Source organism: Morone saxatilis, unplaced genomic scaffold, assembly GCF_004916995.1.
Source record: "Morone saxatilis isolate NCDOM2014 unplaced genomic scaffold, NCSU_SB_2.0 Contig7, whole genome shotgun sequence".
Classification (NCBI taxonomy): domain Eukaryota; kingdom Metazoa; phylum Chordata; class Actinopteri; family Moronidae; genus Morone; species Morone saxatilis.
In genome coordinates, this window is record NW_023340246.1 from 7,662,879 (window position 1) to 7,682,543 (window position 19,665).

Below are 19,665 nucleotides of genomic sequence, written 5' to 3' on the forward strand. Positions count from 1 at the left end.
GCTGCCATAATATGCCCCCCCCGCCCTCCCCTCCTTCTGCCCCCGGACTACTGTCAACCACCGACCCGGCTCCATTTCTGACCAGAGGTGCTGTGCTCGGAATGGTAATCAGCGCGCTCCGAGCTGCACAGAGACCATTTGTGTGCACAGACAGATGCAGTGTGCCTCCCAGCCTATCTCACAGGCAGGCATCATAATTTATTCATGTAGATTGAACTCCACTGCACGAAAATGCATTTGGCTTATAATATTCTCTAAAGATTAAATTAAATTAAAAAACAAACAGACAGAGATGATCAGATTTAGGCGCGCAGGTGATGATAATTAAGTCAGGTAATAACCAGTGTAGGCCTAAATAAGAGTGTTATTTAAAATCCATCCATTCCTTTAGAAAAAAACTTTTGGTGCAGGTACATCTAAAGCCAAATATAGTAGCCTACAGCTGAATATTGCTGCATGTATTACATAGATTATTGGCAACAAAGTGTTCAGTGTGGAAACTGAAAACCCTGGCTCCCAGTGGGTCTGCTTGGCACTCCACCCATCACTATCTGATGCAATGATCCTATGGCCTTTTGTGCAAGTTGGCAAAGTAGCCTATATGTTTATAAGTCTAATACAGTACAGCGGCGCAGAAGTCTTCTCGCAGACTCAGTGTTTTTTATTCCCAAGAACAATGACCTACATACTGATCTCAGGGCACTTTGAAAAAGGTGTTCATTGTCATCCACGGAATTACCCTGAGGATTTCTACTCCAGATCAATACCTCCATCCAGCTACAACACATCCACTTGAGATCAATAGAAATAGCCTAAGTGGTTTAATACTTATCCAGAACTTGGATGGCAAGAGCAATTTAAGCTGTTTATCAGACTGTACGTGTGCGCACAAAGTCACTGATATGCTATTACACGTGTTAAAAAAATCCTGCACTCAGTCTTTGTTGTGATATCACCCAGTAGCCAATAGATTCGTTTCAGAGGTGATTTTCAGACTGAACACATGTTGGCTTCTTGCACATAAAACCCCTGTAGAATAGCCGATTCTTCACCAGCCACAACAAAAACATGTAAGCATTTTGCTGGTGGGATGTGTTAATGTCAAGGCCTGCATGTGACCCACTATGAGTGTCTCATTGGAGTCATCCTGAGCTGACAGTTGGTGATATGAAATGACACTGACATGTCTTGGTTTTTGTTGAATTATTATTTTTTTGTGATTCACGCCAGGCTCCTGCTCACTGACGCATGCTATCCAGGAACTGCTGGAAGGTGAGCCTGTCTGCCCGTTCTCCAGTCCGGCCCTTTTTCTCCAGGAACAGGCTCATGCTGTCCCGTGGAGGGTCAGCGATGCTGCGACTCCACAGGGTCTCTGTGATCCCCAGCAGCTCGCGCACACGTGCAGAGATGACCTGCAGGGGCGCACAGCAAGGTTGAGTCCTTTGATAAAGTATATGTTTACAGTATATAACCTTTATTTAATAAGGTAGACCCACTGCGTTTGAGAGTGTCTAGTCTTTCGAGCATTTCTCGCCAAGATTGTAGCATCATGGGAAGAAAGGTACCAGGGACACACTCCAAAAAACAAATCCATCAAAGGACTTTTAGGCTAAACCAATATAAATTATGACTAAACAGAGCTCAGGAAATTCTGTACCGAGTCTGTCCATCTCAAGATATGTGGTTTGATCCTCTAAGCAGACCTGAATACATACAGGTGCTTTTACCCAATTAGGTTCTGACCTCAGAGAGAAATAGAAAAAACAGCCGCTTTACCTGATAACAGCACATATTTGATACAGCTGATCTGAGGTGTCTGCTGGCAGTGACGCTCGGTTACAACACCTAACTTTAATTGGATGTCACACTGTTCAAAGACAGAGCGTTCAAGTGCCAAATGGGATGTGCAATTGAGTTATCCCAAACTAGACACCAGTTTTCTAGTGTTTACAGTCCACTTTAGAATTATTTCTACTATAGGCTTCTCTTTATTTTTAGTTTTTTTCTTTTACTTTGCCTTTAAAGAGTCAAATCAAGCAAAAATGTCCATACCACAGTTTGCTTATGTGATGTCCAACTATATTTGTACTTGGTAAGTTACTACTTAAATGATCACATCTCCAAATTTGAATCAATTCAGACAAAGAGGTAAGAATAATATAGATTATATTAGTTCTGACAGTGCCATCATTATCTTGGTGTTATAGCCTGTTAAAGCAGTGTGAGCCTCTATCTTTGACATGTAAACAAGTCTCCATATTAACACCAGTCTCTTCCGGAGGCTAGAATTAAAAACTCTGAGTACCTGCATGTCTTTAAAATCTGTGACTCCGAGTCTTGGCAAGTAGACACAATTTACATAAATGAGCTTTCTTCCGGTGATGTGGTTCTCCGTGAAACATGCCTGCGACAGAAATGAATAATGAGATCAGAGCTTTGAGAAGTGAAATACTACCTTCGGCACATACTCAGTGAGGGTCAGTGTTATCTCTGTTTAGTCAGGTGACTGTTAACATACTCTGTATTGTGGAAATCCTAAAGACTCAATCCACCTTGCAACATCATGACAACTCCACTGTAGGAACTCCATGTTGCCTGTGAGCATGTTGCCATGGAAACTGTTACCTGCCACTAGGTGATAAGTGTTGCCTTCGCACATAAAAGCCCATGTTGTCCAGCCATAAATATATATTCAAACAAAGTGGCTTCCCGACGTTGCGAGGCAACTAGACCACAACAGTTGAGTGCAGAAGGATTTTAATGGCTCAATAAAGTAACAGGGAATACGCCAGTCTGTGTTTGTACGAACAGCCAATCAGCTTCTTCCGAATTAGGGTGGCTTGTAAATGCCGCGCCGTGATTGGCGTTCAAATCGGGTATGTCCCGCCCACACTGAACGGAAACAGCGAATGCCGTCTCGCTCAGTTTTCCCAGATCAACAAATGATGTGCGCCGGCGCCACTCACCGCCATCCGAGCCGCTAACGACTTGTAGATCGAGTGAAAGCGCAGCGCTGTATCCCGCCACTCTGTCCTCTGCAACATTTCTGCTAGCTGAAGTTCTCTTTACACTCCCGTGTCCTGTGGGTCGGTTGAAGGGCTTCGGAGCAGGAAAAGTGTAACTCGACTCTCCACAATGGCAGCAATTCTCCTCCGGTCACTTCTTAACAAGAAGGTAAAACAAATAAATGCTCATTTTTTACAGAGCAGTTGTTTTCTGTTTGACTCGTATGCAACTCAAAATAGCTATCAACCTGCGCTGCTAGCTAGCAAAGTGGTTTCCTAACATGCACGCTGCACACAGCCCACTCCTCCTGACTGCGAGCATTTCATATTTATGTGCAATTGAAGTCGGGTAGGTGTTATTTACGTCACGTGGACAGGGCAGACGAGCAATGGGGCAGTCAGGCTTGGCTCTCATTCATTAGACCTTGGACAATGGGTTGAATATGAACTGAAGTTGACTTTATTTCTTGCAGGTCCCCCTCCAGCTGAGTCGTTGTTACTCCTCCTCCTCAGTGGTAAGAGCTTCCACTCACCTGCTTTCATAATCAGCAATGAATGAATGAATGAATGAATGGATGAATGAATGGATGGATGTTATGTGTTCAACGCAGGCTCTTTAAAGTTTGAGAAGTCTCCATACTTTCCATATGCCACATTTTGATTATTAACTGATGCATGATATTTAACATAAACATTTTTTAAATGATCCTTTACATTTGGTTCTTAAAATCACCACGATATGTACCAAGTGTGGAATTATACAGTTTTTCTGAAATATAAACTTTTCCTAGTGGGCAATCATGTAATGGAGAGACAGTTTCTTTCTTTAAAGTATTTTTTGGATCTTTTATTGCCTTCTATTGTTAGTGATAGTGAAAAGGGACAGAAAAGAGGGGAAGAGAGAGGGGATGACACGCAGCAAAGTGCCAGAGGTCAGCATCGAACCCATGGCTGCTGCAGCAAGGACTCAGCCTTGGTACGCCAGCTCTACTAGATGATCAATCCCATGGAGTTTGTCAAAATGACAAACATATTATGGTATTTTGTTATTACAGTATGTATTTACTGGGATAAGCTATTATGAACTGATTGTACTGCTCTATTATTATCAATTAGGTTCCACAACAAAAGTTGTCCACATTTTGATGGTTGTGACAAATTCCTTTAACTGGAAATGTGTGCGAGGTCTTGTTTGTGACATGAAGCCAAAGGTACTATATTTAGATCTTTTTGAAGTATAAATCCAAAAAAGGGTATTTAAACATTTTTATAGCCCTCGAATCCATGTTGAAATGTGTGAAAAACATCACTGTTTTTACAGTTTGTATGCAAGAAATCAACATACTGATTTGCAGGAAGTGATACAATACATATGGTGCTGGATGTTAATCAAACTGCCTCTATTACATTTCTATTATTCATTACATTGGCGGGTAAAATGTACATCAGCACACTTAAAAATCAAGCATTTTGATAGTATCTATGCTTACTTATTTTTATTACGTACATGCAATATACTGAAAAAAGCTGCTTAGAATAAGTGTGTATTATGGGACTGGGGGACTGCTAATGCAACATTGAAGCCTCTGAACCATCAACAGTGTTTAGAAATGTCCACACAAGAAAACCCACACTTCAAAATGTTAAATTAACCAATAACAATAAGAACTGTGTGTGTGTGTATAGAAAGGAAAGAGACTTGCTTTAGAAAGTCACTGTATATGCTGTAATGGATGGATGTCCTTAATGAACTTAGTAGTGATGTAACAAGGCAGGAAGAGATTTAATCACATGCTTCTGTGATCCTCTAGCCCACCACCAAGCTGTTCATTGATGGCAAGTTCGTTGAGTCCAACACGTCTGAATGGCTCGACGTTCACAACCCCGTAAGTATTCATCACTAAACTATATCCAACCTGTGAATTGGCTGCAGTAACAAGTCCTCTAGTATAATATAAGCTGGCTGCATAACCAGTGCAACTCTGTAGTTGTTATACTTATGAACACTGGTGAGGGGAAAATAGGTCTTAATTTGCCAGTTTATAATATTTTAGTTTGTAAAGTAAGAGAAATCAGTCCAGCCTGTATAACCAGTCATGTTTTATATCTTCCAAAAGTCCAGCCTGCTGTAGAGCATGTATAAATAAGCCTCTAGCAAAGTAGTAATGGAGGATTATAGCACGCAAAAACAGCCATCTACTTACATCACATAAAATATCAAACTTGTAAAGGATAGAAAACATTTGGTTATTAATATTAATGAATTAATGCACATGCAGTAATACCAAGTAATGACTTCCCCTGCTCTCAGTCAACTTGTCTGGTATGGACTGTCTCCCGCTCCTCAGGCCACTAATGAGGTGGTGGGACGTGTTCCCAAAGCTACCCAGGAAGAGATGCTGGCGGCCGTGGACTCTTGCTCCAGAGCCTTCCACTCCTGGTCCGAGACCTCCATCCTGAGCAGGCAGCAGATCTTCCTGCGCTACCAGCAGCTCATCAAGGATAACATTGTAGGGAAATCTTGTCTGTTGCTCATACGGCTCTTTCCATCTATCACCAATATGTTTCTGTATCCACTTGAAGAACAAGGACATTTTTTTTTCTCTTGAGTTAAGCTGTTTTTCCTCTTACATTTCAGAAAGAACTGGCTAAAATAATCACCTTGGAGCAGGGCAAAACTCTCGCTGATGCAGAGGGCGATGTATTTAGAGGACTCCGTAAGTAAAGCATAACCTTCCCAGTATGCCATTGGGTTTTGATATCCCGATTAGATTAGAGTGCTGGTGAATATATAGCAGAGATCAAATTCCCTTGTTCAAAGTATTGTCAATAGTATCTGTGTCTTCTGATGAAAAGTCTATATATCTTTAGCAACCCTTTATGCCATTGTCTGCGTGAACTAAGTGGCTGCAGGGTGTCAATTATTTTCATGTAACCAGACACTCTCTGCGAAAGTCACTTTTAAATTAATAATGGCGCAAGGATTCTGTTTTGGCCATGTTGGCATATAGAGGCTTAAACTGCTTTTCAAGAGGCTTTCAGAGTGTCCAATTATAACAAAACAAAGGTTAAGGAAACCATATTCCTGCAGCATCACATTGTTAAGTCCTGATGTTAGAGTGTGACCACCTAGTTTGTTTTTATGTAAAACAGGCTCTGCTTTTAGTTGTATGCTATATAAAGGTAATTATGCAGTCCCACTCATTAAGATGCACTTTGGCTGACTTGCATCAACAAGAGCCATGTTGAGAAACTGAAAGGGCCATGCAGATATATTTTGGTTATTACAAGACAAAGTATTTTTTTGTACTTGGTACAGTTCCCAGTTTTTGGGATGCCCGAATTATTCTGGCATGCTAACTTTTAACTTATCAGTTGCAAGACAGGCTACATCTGCAGGTGTGCTGCCAGTAGTAATGATTTCCTACAGTACTGAGACCAATAGTGCTCGAAGTTTTCACAAGTTCTATTAGAGTTTACTCATAGGGAAAAGAAATCAATTAACAGAAAGAGGACGATTTTAATGTCTGCGTTACAAAGCATTATTCATTTTGTAAAATCATCTTAAATAACTCCTTTTTTCTTTGTAATGTTAAGAGATGCATCCATTTGTTTATTGTGTATCTTATATGTTTATATCTCTTTACTTTTGGTATTGGTTTAATTCATCCTTTCCTCGTCCTCTTCACCCCCAGAGGTGGTTGAGCATGCTTGCAGCATTACATCTCTCATGCTGGGGGAGACCTTACCTTCCATCACCAAGGACATGGACACTTACACCTACCGTCTGCCCATCGGAGTGTGTGCTGGTATTGCCCCTTTTAACTTCCCTGCCATGATTCCTTTGTGGATGTTCCCCATCGGTATGGTATGTGGCAACACCTACCTGATGAAGCCCTCTGAACGCGTCCCAGGATGCACCATGCTCCTGGCCAAAATGCTCCAGGATGCTGGGGCACCAGATGGTACACTCAACATCATCCACGGCCAGCACGCAGGTGAGTGTGTGTGTGTGTGTGTGTGTGTGTCTCTCCATGTTTATTCAGACACGCAATCTGTGTGTGTAATAAGCAATGGGGAAAGGTCCAAGGATGATTCAAACACTAATCATATACCCCCTGGCAATATGTAGATAGGAAATTTCCATAATATGCGCAGCCTATATCTGCAAGTAATTCACAAGTGTTTGAGGCAAGAGGATTTGTACCTCTGATTTCGAGGCCTTTGTGCTCCTATATTGTGCCTTAAGGGTGCGACACAGATGAAAAAGAGAGGATTTACAATATCCATTTGTATCTTTGTGTAGCGGTGAACTTCATCTGTGACCATCCGGCCATCAAAGCCATCAGCTTTGTGGGCTCCAACCCCGCTGGAGAACACATCTACGAGCGGGGGTCCAAGAACGGAAAGAGAGTACAGTCCAACATGGTACAGCAGAACTCATTTTACTATTTTTTTTACTACTACTGTTACCAAGACAACAACTCAGTAATATCACTGATATTTGTAATGTGTGTGATTTGCACTGTGCTGCCTCTGTTTGACGTACTACAGTCTAACTTGAGAGAAACCCTACAGAGCTGTGTCCTATATTTTTAATTTTAGGGTGCCAAGAACCATGGTGTGGTGATGCCTGATGCCAACAAAGAGAACACCATCAACCAGCTGGTTGGTGCTGCGTTTGGAGCAGCTGGCCAGCGCTGTATGGCTCTCTCCACTGCTATTTTTGTAGGGGATTCTCGTGAATGGCTCCCAGAGCTAGTGGAGCGCTCCAAATCACTGCGTGTAAATGCAGGTAACTTCATTAATGACAGTGTCAATGTGGATTTTCCAAGCATTTCAAATAGTATTTGTTCTTATGCATATAAAATGTTGCAGCATGATACTGACCTTTTTTATAAAGAGACATTTGACCGTGTATTTTATCCTAAAGGCGATCAGCCTGGGGCAGATGTGGGGCCCCTGATCTCTCCCGATGCCAGGGCCAGGGTGGAGTCTTTGATCCAGAGTGGGGTGGATGAAGGTGCCAAGCTGCTGCTGGATGGAAGAAATGTCAACGTCAAAGGATATGAAAATGGAAACTTTGTAGGACCCACCATCTTGGCCAATGTTACGGTGAGATTTGTCAAAGACAAAAGGGTGCAACATGGTCACCTTTTTTCTTTTTTTTTGTTTACTGCAAGAACTGTAAGTTCCAGTATGACATTTGTAAGTTGCAGAGAGAAAAACACAGTGTTTGCTAGGACATTGCAGGAATTCATTTCTGTGGAGCTTTTTGTAGCTATCAAACACAAGAAATATGTTAGATGAAACTTGTTATTATTTGAAATCATATCCCCGCAACTTGAATGTGTATAACTGTTAGCCTTAATATCTGCTGAGCAAAGGTTAGAACAGCTCCACAGTTCTTATATCCTGAGGAGATGAAGTAATTTCCCAGGTTAAGAAAGCTAATAAAATGCTTTTTACTCCTAAGCCTAAAAGTTGGACTACTCTGTGAGTTATGGGAACTTGGGACAGATTTTCCTGCCCAGACAACTTGGCTGTCACAGTACAGACTTATAAAACCATCATCTAAATAACGTGTAGCTTTCTCAGGGACATTTTCCCCCACCCGACAAGGTTTTCTGTTATGATTGTCGGACGTGGCATCTATTAAAATAGAAAGTAGCTTTTAAGTCTTACTAAATGCATTTAAAGCACTAGTTGCATGTTTTGTTAATCTCTGATGTGATCATTCTTTCCAGCCGGACATGAAGTGTTACAAAGAGGAGATCTTTGGACCGGTGCTTGTCGTCCTGGAGGCTGGCGATCTTGATGAAGCGATTTCTTTGATCAACAATAACCCCTATGGCAACGGCACCGCCATCTTCACCACCAATGGAGCCACAGCACGCAAATACACACATGAGGTGGACGTTGGCCAGGTGAGGGACGCTTTTTTACCAAGGCTGAATAAAATGATGCTGGAGATATATCAGATAACGCTATTGGTTCTACATGGTTTTCATTCACCTTTGGTGTTATTTTGGTCCTCAGTGAGTCACCTGTGTGAGACTTGATGATGAGTAAACAGTTTTGTGTGGGAAGCATTGTGACTGAAAAAGAAGAAAACGGACATCATTCATGTGGAATAGAAAGGAATAGAGCCATTTTGCTGATGTTTTTAGACATTAAAGGATGTGCTCATCTACCTTAAAATAATACACACGCTCAAATGTACATTGTAATGTCAGGAAGAGCCATCTTAAAACATTTGCATGTTTTAAGATGGTATCACCTGCCAATACATAGGAAGTTTGGGGCCAGTTTGCAGCAGCCATGAGTCTGATCCAGATTCTGTGTGATAATCGAGTCTCGCTCCAGTGGAGTCGATGTAGAATTTTAAATATATAACAACACTTCTCCTGCAGATAGTGAGAAAATAATTTTTCACAACATTCATCCTAAAGAAATTATTTGTCTGTGTCTCCATCACATTTACTTTTAAAGTTAGTTCGGAGGACCATGTAGTATACGTGTAAAGATGAAAATACATATTGATGTCACACCTGGTTTTAAACATGCCATATATAACATATGAAAGATTATGCCAGCCAAATAACACACATTATATTTGATCCCTGGTAGTAGTTATGTATGATTTCTTTTCATGTGCGTCTGCATTTGTACAGATTGGCGTGAACGTGCCCATCCCCGTCCCCCTCCCCATGTTCTCCTTCACTGGCTCCAGAGGCTCGTTCAGAGGAGACACCAACTTCTATGGCAAGCAGGTAAATAACAAAAGCAGCTTGTCATGTGTTGTGAAATACTCTGCATCCAAATAAAAACCTGCACATCATGTCTCTCTACTAACAGGGCATCCAGTTCTACACTCAGATCAAGACTGTGACGTCGCAGTGGAAGGCTGAGGACGCTACTTTGACGAGCCCAGCTGTTACCATGCCAACCATGGGACGCTAAGTTGACAGCACATCCAGCAGAACCGTCACTGACTTGTCGTATGCCTTAAAAAGAAGCACGCGGAGGGAATTTGGAAAAAAAAACAAACAAAAAAACGTTACATGTTGTTTTCACTGTTGAGAAATAGTCACACGGGGGGGTGATTAGCTGGTGAACTCTGAACATCCTAAACAATGTTGTTGCACAAACACACAAATGCAAATTAGACCTCATTTGGATATGGGGGAAATGAAGTGGACTGATGCAATGAATGGTGCTGTGAGCCTCTTCATTGGTTTCTTGTATTTTGTATCCTTTTTCTCCTGTTCTGAGCGGGTGGACGATTATTTAATCATGGTCATTTTTGTGATCGGCTGTGCACCCTGGTATCACATTTCTTAAAACCTACAGTAAAAAAACAAAAGGATCAGGGATTCTGCATTTTAAAGAATCAGCTGTCTTCCTCCAGTATCCTCTGTGGTTCTTTAGCCTGTTACAAGGACACGCCCATTCACTACACAACTCCATTAAAACTGAAACAATGGTTGCTGAGTTCTCTAAATGTATATCCTACCGTATGCTGTCCAGTGTTAGGATTAATGTGTCTTTTGTGTGTCTGATAGAGGTTCACAGTTTTGTACTGTATTGTCAGAGTGATACTTTTTGTGGTCATGAGTGATATAGAGGTTAAATTGCAGTGTTTTACTTTACACAGACCTGACATCTGATATTCTTTATAAACCATTGTGATGAAATCCCTGTGATGAAACTGTTAGTAGTGCTGCAGTTACAGCACAGTATGTGCTTGACACCTTTCCATCCAAAGTATTTGAGCTACTTCACACTTTGTCCCCTTGACTATTTTAGGTCTTGTGGCTGAAGATTAAGAGATGATAATAATGGTATTTGAGTCTGTAGTTCACTGTTTGAATAAAGATTTGACTCAAATGAATTCTAATTTGTGTTCAAATGGTCCTCTGGTTCGTTGCATTTGCCATATTTAGATAGATACTTTATTTATCCTGAGGGAAATTATATTATATTTGGTATGCTGGAGCAAAGAAGGTGCAGATCTAAACGATGCCTGACGAATTCCACAGAAGGAAAGTATGGGATGATGTTTGAACTTGAGTTTCTCTGATTCAGCAATGCACAGCCTATAATCTTTTCTGCTGAAAACATCCCACTCTTTTGACAGCCTGTGAAAAGTATACATTAGAAATGATGCTACTGCTGGCAGAAAATGAACCACTGAATTGACAGGGTGGGAATTATATTGTTCTTAGTGGGCTGGCTGTTTTGTACTCAACATCTTTTATCGTGCCATCCACTGATGAGCCCCGCACGAGACTCCCCACCACCACCTCGTCATCGTCGTCGTCATCACAACACGGGTGACGTCACGAGGAGCCAGCCTCGAGAAGAGCAGCTAACCGGACAACATGGTGAGCTCGGACCGTGTTTAGCGTCCTGAAAACACTCATATAAGCAGCTAACCTACATATTCTACTGCTGAGGTTTCTTTTGGTTTCTTCCCGGAGTGTTTTGGGAGTTTTGTCTCCACTTTTAGCGGCTTTGAGGAACCCGCTGTAATGAGCGACAGTCAGCTAACTGAGATAGCTTGTTGACAAACTTCACCGGCTGCCTTGCTCTAATGTGGGGTAACTTAGTGTTAACAAACACCGAGGAGAAAGGTGTAAATGATTCAGTGTAGAGCGGAGATCTCTTGGGTTAACTGTTCATTATAGCGTTAACAAGTTACCGGTAACGACCGTTTAAAACACGACTAACGAGTAATCTCTTAATATTTTAAATAATTAAAGTTTAACAAGATAAAATACCCCAATAACAACCATCAGAGCTGGAGTTTGTTTTGTATAAAGACTGTAGTGCTGTGAATTGAATGAACTACATGTTTCACATGACTTGTACTGAATTCACATCCGGAGACACTGGCTGATAAAACATGCTGCTTACCGTCAGTGCCTCTCTGATAGTGGGTTATTAACTTTATGTACAGGGCAGTAGATTGTTAGATAGAGTTTTATGCTAACATTTTCTGGTTGGGTTCTGTTACTGCTACAATAAAAGTAGGTTTATTTTACTTTTAAAATTGTTCGTCTGGCAAGAGACTTTTTGAATTCATTATGTAGTGAGGCTGCTCTGGGAATATCCTGCATATAAGCATCCTAAACTGCCCTAGATCAGTAATATAATGGTTTGAAAACTGTAAAAATATAATTAACCTTACATAACTTTATAAAAACTAAGCTTCCTGAAACTCCCAACACACTTTCAGTGCTAATATTTTATAAAATCTTTATTTTATAAAAAAGTATGCGCAGCAACAATAACCTCTTCAGATCCAATCATGATTCTTTGTTTCCAATCTAAATTCCACTCAGACATTATTGTTTATATAGTTTGACAGTGTTGATTAATATGATATTTAACTATACAGCTGTGAGAACATTGTTTTAAATCAGGGAAAAGTTCTATAATGTGACTTTTGTGCCTTTAGTCAGCAGGAGGAATATAGGTATTTAAGAACTACAGCAAAGTTTTCTAAAAATGAAAAAACTGAATAAGATTATAAGGTGACTTGAGTGAAGGCTGACACAGTTCCCTGTTTTACCCTGCCTCAGAGCATACTGTCCACTCTGGAGCCACACAGTTACTTTACATTGATACAAGTCACTGAAGACATCAGTAAAACAATAGTACACACTCTAATACATGCCCTTCTTATATGATGAGATGATTACAGTTCACATTCATTTTTGAATGTGTCTGACACACGTAACTGGTTCTGTACATTTATGAAGGAGGGTTAGTTGCATCTTCAGCAGGGAGTTGGTTAAAATCAGCAAGCATGCACCCTTTGCAGTAGGCAAATAAAACCCATGAGAAAATTCATCTATAGTCCTTTGTCTTCTTTATAGATACCACTTAGCAATAAATAAATGATAAAGGAATAAAGGGACAGAGCCAGGGGTTTTGGTAGATTAACTGTAAAGTCATGCCATAGTTTCCATAACGGTCACATGTCCAGTTGTAGCATTTCTATTCATTTTATTAAAGTTTTCCCGACAATAGCACAAAATAAAAAAGTCTTCAGTCTCTTCATTTTCAGTGTAAGCAGGGTGACAGCGTCTCAGTGGGGTTTCCCACAGGACACTGCTTGACTGAGGCCTTTAACACATCATAATTCCTCACATTAGATATCTGAGTTTTGTAGCGAGATGTTGAGACATGCTTCGGTTTCTGTGTTTTATCGATTGAACATTAAGATCAAAGGATTAAAGTCCACCAATGTAAGTCCTACACGCTGAAATTGGGATGTTTTCTAAATTGTCCACGGGAGTTGACTCAGCAGGTGGAGAGGTTGATTTTGGGATCTGTCCCTGTGGTTGGTCAGAAAGTCTGACGGGGAGTGGTCAAATGCCCTGGTGTGAATGACTCTGCTGCTTGTTTAACATCTCCCAATGCTAATCAGCAACAGTTTGAGCTGCTTTTTATGAGCAGTTCAAAACAGTTCAATAGACTAACTGTGCTAAAGTGCGGTAACAGAAGGATACCTGTTGCTGTTTTTTTGCTCCTTGCCCAGAGTCAAGATGAAGCTCACCGTGCCACTTCCACTCCTGGTCCTGCTCGCGGTCGCAGGGCTGAGCCGAGCCCAGGTCAGGACCTCTCTGCTGGATTTGACCAACAGCATCGGGAGCGTCCTTCCCAGTCTCAGCCGACCAGCAAACCACAGCCGCATCTTCTATGCAGTGATGTTTGATGCAGGGAGCACAGGGACACGCATCCATGTCTACACCTTCATCCAGAGTGGCTCAGGTAATACTGGGCAGACTCTGACCTTCTTCCCTCTGCTGTTTTGACTCATCTTATGATATCAGGGTGAGAGGCAGGTTAAATCATATGTGTGTTTACTGCAGCGAGGATGCCATATTTACATGGCCTGTGAAATACTAAGCTCAATTGATTTACAGTGCAAACAGCAGAGTCACAAGCTGCTCTACAGTTCCTGTCCCTGTCCTCAACTTTCTCTCTATCCTCTCCCTCCTGTAAACCTGTACATTTTCACTTCAGGGGACAGAGGTTATACTTGACTCCATTAACTTTTTAAGCAATAATCCTATTTTGTCAGATTCGAGTCAACATGCCTCATCTTGAATAAGGGGATATATTCTGCATATGCATGCTAAGCAGATTTAGACGTCTTAATGCTTTTAATAGCTGCTGCAGATTTGATGTGGGTGGATCTTGTATCTTTTAGAGGAGCTGCCTGTTTTGGACAATGAGATGTTCCATTCCATAAAGCCCGGTTTGTCAGCATATGTCGACTCCCCTGAAATGGTGAGTTCATTGTGAAGTCTAATCAATTACATTGAGCCAAAGGAAAAGGTCCACTGGCTCTGCATTGTACTCAGAAACACTGCCAATAGCCTCCCTCTGTGGGGAATCACATGTCTAATTAAAGTAAGTAGGATGTGAGAATAACAAGTGAAGATTGAAGCAGCCTGATATGGAACAGTGTTTTCTCAACTCTAACCAGGCAGCCTATTATCAAAAGCCAGTTCTAAGCAGTGCTGTTACGTAGTGAGCATTGCCTCTGTCTTTAAAGGCTGGACACACGGTGAAGATGCTGCTAAAGGTGGCCAAGAAGACTGTGCCTCGTCTGGAGTGGAAGAGAACTCCAGTGGTCCTCAGAGCCACAGCTGGACTTCGGCTGCTGGCTGCAGAGAAAGCCCAGGCTCTTCTGGACCAGGTAAAAGAGTGCAGTGGCGCTGATGACCTACTGTTGGGATCTCTGTAAAGTGGAGCGCAGTTCTTTATCGTAGGGGAGTTGTTAGGCGTTACATTGTCTGACACTTTCAAAGGAAGGTGCAACCTATTATCCAGGGAAGGAGCAGGCAGAGACATTTCCAGTGCTATGGCAGGTGGCACAGAGACAAGAGGAAGAGTATTGTTATCAGAGTGGTGTGAGCTTAGTGTAGAAGGGTCTTGTGGAGGGGATAAGATAGTAATGGATGGCCCTGGGGCACCTTGGAAGATAAGTGATACTTTATTAATCCCCCTGAGGGAATTAATTAATCCCTTCAAGCAGAGGGCACCTCTGGATGAGCTACCCTTACAGTAGATAACATTAAGGCCATTTCTCTGCTGCTTTTCTTGGCTCTCTCGTGCTCTCATCCTTCTTCTCCCTCCCCCCTCTTCTCTCTCCCTCTCATTTTGACTCTCCTCCCTCCTCTTCTTCACCCACAGGTTCAACATGTGTTTGATGAATCTCCTTTTTTGGTCCCAGACAACAGCGTCAGCATAATGAACGGCACGAACGAAGGTAACGTCTGCCCACCCTTTGCCCTGACAAGTAACACATTCGTCAGTTATGGCTCATGTTCTTTCTGCACTACTTTGTAGGTGGCATCAGTGATCCTGCTGCCCTACTTTTAGTGTGCTGTGCAATTTCTATAAGGAATCTTTGTTTACTGCAGAGATTTAACTAAATTACAGTAGATTATTGCTGTCTTTTATGATGACTTAAAAAAATGAAATTGCTCCTCACCGCAAAGTTGTTGTTGTCTTAAAGGCTGCAATTATGTGGCGAAAATTTGTTATTGTCTGTTGTGTCACAGTGTAATTGATTTGTCAGCATTTCAACCTTGTTTTTAGAACTATAGCTCTTACTCACGTGTTTGCACAAGTGTTTGTATACGGCAAACAGTAATTTCTGTGAAAATTTGTTGTCAGCTTTTCTCAAATGAACTGTGTTCCAGCTGGAATGACTGTTTTATATTTCTTGATTTGCCTGTTTGCTCTTTAATGTAGGAATCCTGGCTTGGATATCAGTGAATTTCCTTACAAGTGAGTATTGTACACTCATGTCTACATGAGCTGCAACATAACACACTGAACATCCCTCCTGAATGTGTTTTCCGAGCTCAGCTACTGTACATCTAAATTTAACTCAGTGTCTGAAACTGTCATAGTGTCTTATTATAGACTCCTGGTTCAAAACTACAGGCTGAATGCATACAATTATGATTTTGTTCCCTAAAGGGGATAGCTCTGATCCGTATCAGGCTCAGTGTTGGGAATTTATACTTTTGGGTCACACATTCTGTGTCACACAGGCTTTTTGAAGATAGCATCTAAGGTATAACTGATTAGCTCTTCTCTGTTGTGGCTGCAATTAAAGTAGGAAATGTTTTCAGGTCACCTGAAAGCACAAACCAAGAAGACAGTGGGAATTTTGGATCTTGGAGGAGGATCCACGCAGATTACTTTCCTGCCAAAACTCAGGGTCAGTTGTTCACTTGCAGATTTCTGTACAAATTAAACTCTTTAGTGATTAGTAACCAGATATGTCCTTCATATTCCACTGTAGAAAACCATTGAAAGTGTTCCTGTTGCTGATTACGTTGCCAGATTTGACATCTTCAACTCAACGTTTGAATTGTACACTCACAGGTAAGAGTCTATAATTAATCCATGTTTCATAAAACAGCAATCCTACATGTTAATTATTTGTAGTAGCACCGAATCAGTTCCTGATTAAATGTATTAATTTGCCTCCAGTATTGACTGATTAAGTTACAAATGCAACTGACTTTTGTTGTTGTAACTTCACTGGGATCTGTTTTTAATCAGGAAAACTTCTATTATCTGTTTAGTCATTAGGACATGAATAATAGGCAGACCATTTGTTTGGCCTATTTTCAGAATGACTTACTTGTTACATACACAGTCTGTTCCTGGTTGGTTTTGTAACTGTATAACAATCCTCTAACTTCATCCAGTTACCTTGGAAATGGACTGATGGCAGCTCGGCTGGCCACACTTGGCGCTTTGGGTGCAGAAGGTACTGTGCTGTACATGAGGAAAAGGCAGTCTGTTGCCATTAGCTGTGGGTCAATGTTGTTCATTGTGAGTGTGTCTCTTAAGGATACCGAAACACAGCAGTGAGTCAGTTCTCCAAGTGCTCTCTCGGGTGTTCTTTCCTTCCTACCCATTTCTCCAAATACTCAGTAAAGGAGTCAACGACAGAAGGGCGTTATTGTGGGATGTACTTCAAGTCTTTTTTTCTAATAAACAATTCAAGTGAGACTCTGAGATAAGTCATCGAAGGGCTTCAGAGAAAATTGTGTTAGTGAGTCAGTCTCAGGTCACGGTGACCAGGTGTGAGGCCATTGAGCCAGTTTAGATGAAACAAGTCATGTTCTTGCTCTCACAGGGTTGGAGTGGCGAGTGTTTAAAAGTTCCTGCCTGCCAAAGAAGTTCAGGGATGAATGGAGCTTTGGAGGGCTGACTTATCAAGTGAGCGGGGACCCAGATGGTAAGATCCGGTTTACTTAACATATAATCAGTCAGTATAATCATCGCTTTTAATATCCTTCTGATGGGGGATTCTTGCAGACTACTAATGTCCAGAGTAAGTGACAGATTTGAGCAAATACAACACTGAAAATGTTTTAACGCCAACCAACCAATCTGCAGTAATGTTTCCAAATCCCATTAAAACAGACTTAGTAGAATTACGCATAATTTCATATTGTTGTTCCAACGCAAGATGCATAATTTACACCGCTGTCTCTGTTTCCTCTCCAGGTTATGCAGGATACAAGCTTTGTTATCAGGAAGTACTTAAGGTGGTGAAGGGGATTATTCATCAGCCGTACGAGCTTCAAGACAGCAGTGTTTTCTATGCATTCTCCTATTACTTTGACAGAGCGGTGGATGCAGGCCTTATCGGTTAGCACACACTCTCACACACCTTACATAATTATACAGACCTAGCAGGATGTTATTACCCATTCCAGTGCTAGACAGAGGCAGGACAATGAGTCATCTGCGCCTGTCTCAGTGGATTTGAGCAGCTATAGGTGTGTAGTTATTAGAGAAATTGCTATCCTCTGCCAGTCCAAGCTGAAAGGGCAGAAACTGTGTCATTAGTATTATGGAAATGTGCACGAAGATCTGCTCTGGTAATTAATGGTATCTCGTTTTAAATGTGAGGAAGATGACCCCAAATCACTCCCTGTTACAGATGGGGTTCAAGGAGGGATGCTGGAGGTCAGAGACTTCAAGAAGAGAGCTAAAGAGGGTGAGAATTGGAAAAGCAATGCATCGTTATTATGACAGATGTGCAGCTCCCTGTACTTGAGACACAGTGTGCATCTCAATAGTCTGGACTTGCGTCCTCGCTGCTATCTGAAACGGTGCCCTCAGCAGAATACAGATAATTATCCAACCTAACAGACATGATTTCCCCCTTTTGTCTGTTCAGTGTGCAATAAGATGACCAAGTACCCTCCCATCAGTTCTTTCCTGTGTATGGACATGACCTATATCACTTGTCTGCTCAAGGATGGGTTTGGCTTCAAGGAGAGCACTGTGCTGCAGGTGAGGCAGTTTTAGACAACACAGTCAACAAGATTTGTGGCCTTGCTTATGAGGAATCAACAGAGGGAATCATTTTTTAAAGTTGTGAAGCTCAGACTAGAGTTGTATGAATCATAAGATATGAACTCATTAAAAGACACGAACGTGGTTGAGTTTAAAATAGCCTCCATTAACATGTGTTAGTGCCATTTTAATAGACCCCAGGAGGAGACCATGACGCATTAGTGATGGCAGAGATGGCTGACCCTTTTCTGTTACCCCTGACATGTTAAACACAAAGTCATTATTGAAGTTGTAGTGCACACTTTGACATAACCTAAAATATACGTAGTTTAAAAATAACACAATTAATGCTCTGACGTAAAAAGTGAATTTAAAAAAAGGAAATTCTACACAAAAAAAAACTGTTACTTTTTTATTTCAATAAATACAAAAGGCATTTGGTGTTGGGTTTTTTCCCCCCCTCCCAGCTGACCAAGAAAGTGAACAACGTGGAGTCAAGCTGGGCTTTGGGCGCCACGTTGGACTACTTCCACAACCTGAAGATCCACTAAGGAGAAGGGAGGAACAAACACTGCTGATTTAGGTAGTGCTCAATAACAAACACGAGTAATGTGCACTGCCTTATCTAACGTCCACAGACATCTGCAGTTTGTCTCATAAGGACAGAACTAACCTCATGAGTAATCCTTAATTTCTTTTAAAAAGCAATTATTCTCAAGTGTTAATATATTGAGCTGTAAATGAGCAATGTGTGCCTTACTCTTAGAACAAGTGGAGCACTGGAGGTTGACATTTGAAAGATGTTACCAATAACACACTGAGCTAATGCAGGTTTAGGCATTACTGTGTACACAATTTGTTGGAGATAGGTTTCTGTTTTACTCAGGCTGATAAAGAGCCTGGCTTGTTGTGGTGTGCAAGACCAGCGTTTACATGCAGCACTGTGATATACTGTACTTTAGCAGTCTTTAATGTCAAGTGTTTTGTTATTAGTAATAATGGGGTTTACATGTGTCTGGTACATTTTAACTTGACAGTCAATCATATCAGCTATTGGAGTTTTTAAAATATCTGGGAGTCATTTTCCATTGGAGAATATCATCAATGCAAATCAACCTCAGACTGTTTACAATGATACTGCACATAACAATGCATGGTCATTATTTTTTCCATAAACTTTTAAACCCGTCTCAGTATTTCTTTGGGAGTATTTTCAAAAACTTGAGGAAAAAAAGGTTGTTTGTACAAACATAGCCATTTCACACTTGTCAAAATAAAACCATCATCCATTGCTAATTACAAATAT

At 41.2% G+C, this 19,665-nt stretch overlaps 4 protein-coding genes across 4 annotated transcripts in view; 2 read left to right on the forward strand and 2 right to left on the reverse strand.

The window, feature by feature from the left end:
* The window catches only part of lrfn5b (leucine rich repeat and fibronectin type III domain containing 5b), a 15,435-nt gene extending 12,333 nt beyond the window's left edge, over window positions 1–3,102 (reverse strand). Inside the window, exon 1 of the mRNA XM_035678528.1 lies at window positions 2,967–3,102. The gene's annotated coding sequence lies outside the window, so the exon portion shown is untranslated. The remainder of the gene's footprint in view (window positions 1–2,966) is intronic.
* On the reverse strand, window positions 47–2,739 carry LOC118340510 (sterile alpha motif domain-containing protein 15-like). Its single transcript, XM_035678531.1, has 3 exons — window positions 2,519–2,739; window positions 2,306–2,404; window positions 47–1,412 (listed from the first exon to the last, which is right to left on the reverse strand). The coding sequence occupies exons 1-3, from the start codon at window positions 2,657–2,659 to the stop codon at window positions 1,239–1,241; spliced, it is 414 nt and encodes a 137-aa protein (XP_035534424.1). The 5' UTR covers window positions 2,660–2,739; the 3' UTR covers window positions 47–1,238.
* LOC118340509 (methylmalonate-semialdehyde dehydrogenase [acylating], mitochondrial-like) lies at window positions 3,033–10,905 on the forward strand. Its single transcript, XM_035678530.1, has 12 exons — window positions 3,033–3,174; window positions 3,479–3,520; window positions 4,817–4,891; window positions 5,354–5,515; window positions 5,644–5,722; window positions 6,701–7,003; window positions 7,312–7,433; window positions 7,611–7,800; window positions 7,939–8,120; window positions 8,753–8,932; window positions 9,680–9,778; window positions 9,864–10,905. The coding sequence occupies exons 1-12, from the start codon at window positions 3,136–3,138 to the stop codon at window positions 9,966–9,968; spliced, it is 1,578 nt and encodes a 525-aa protein (XP_035534423.1). The 5' UTR covers window positions 3,033–3,135; the 3' UTR covers window positions 9,969–10,905.
* A 425-nt stretch (window positions 10,906–11,330) lies between these two features.
* LOC118340512 (ectonucleoside triphosphate diphosphohydrolase 5-like) lies at window positions 11,331–19,548 on the forward strand. Its single transcript, XM_035678534.1, has 14 exons — window positions 11,331–11,392; window positions 13,555–13,787; window positions 14,230–14,309; window positions 14,578–14,721; window positions 15,219–15,294; window positions 15,783–15,818; window positions 16,169–16,257; window positions 16,342–16,424; window positions 16,754–16,815; window positions 17,188–17,289; window positions 17,562–17,705; window positions 18,001–18,057; window positions 18,241–18,356; window positions 18,827–19,548. Exons 2-14 carry the CDS (start codon window positions 13,562–13,564, stop codon window positions 18,908–18,910), a joined length of 1,299 nt encoding a protein of 432 aa, XP_035534427.1. The 5' UTR covers window positions 11,331–11,392; window positions 13,555–13,561; the 3' UTR covers window positions 18,911–19,548.
* Window positions 19,549–19,665: the final 117 nt, after the last annotated feature.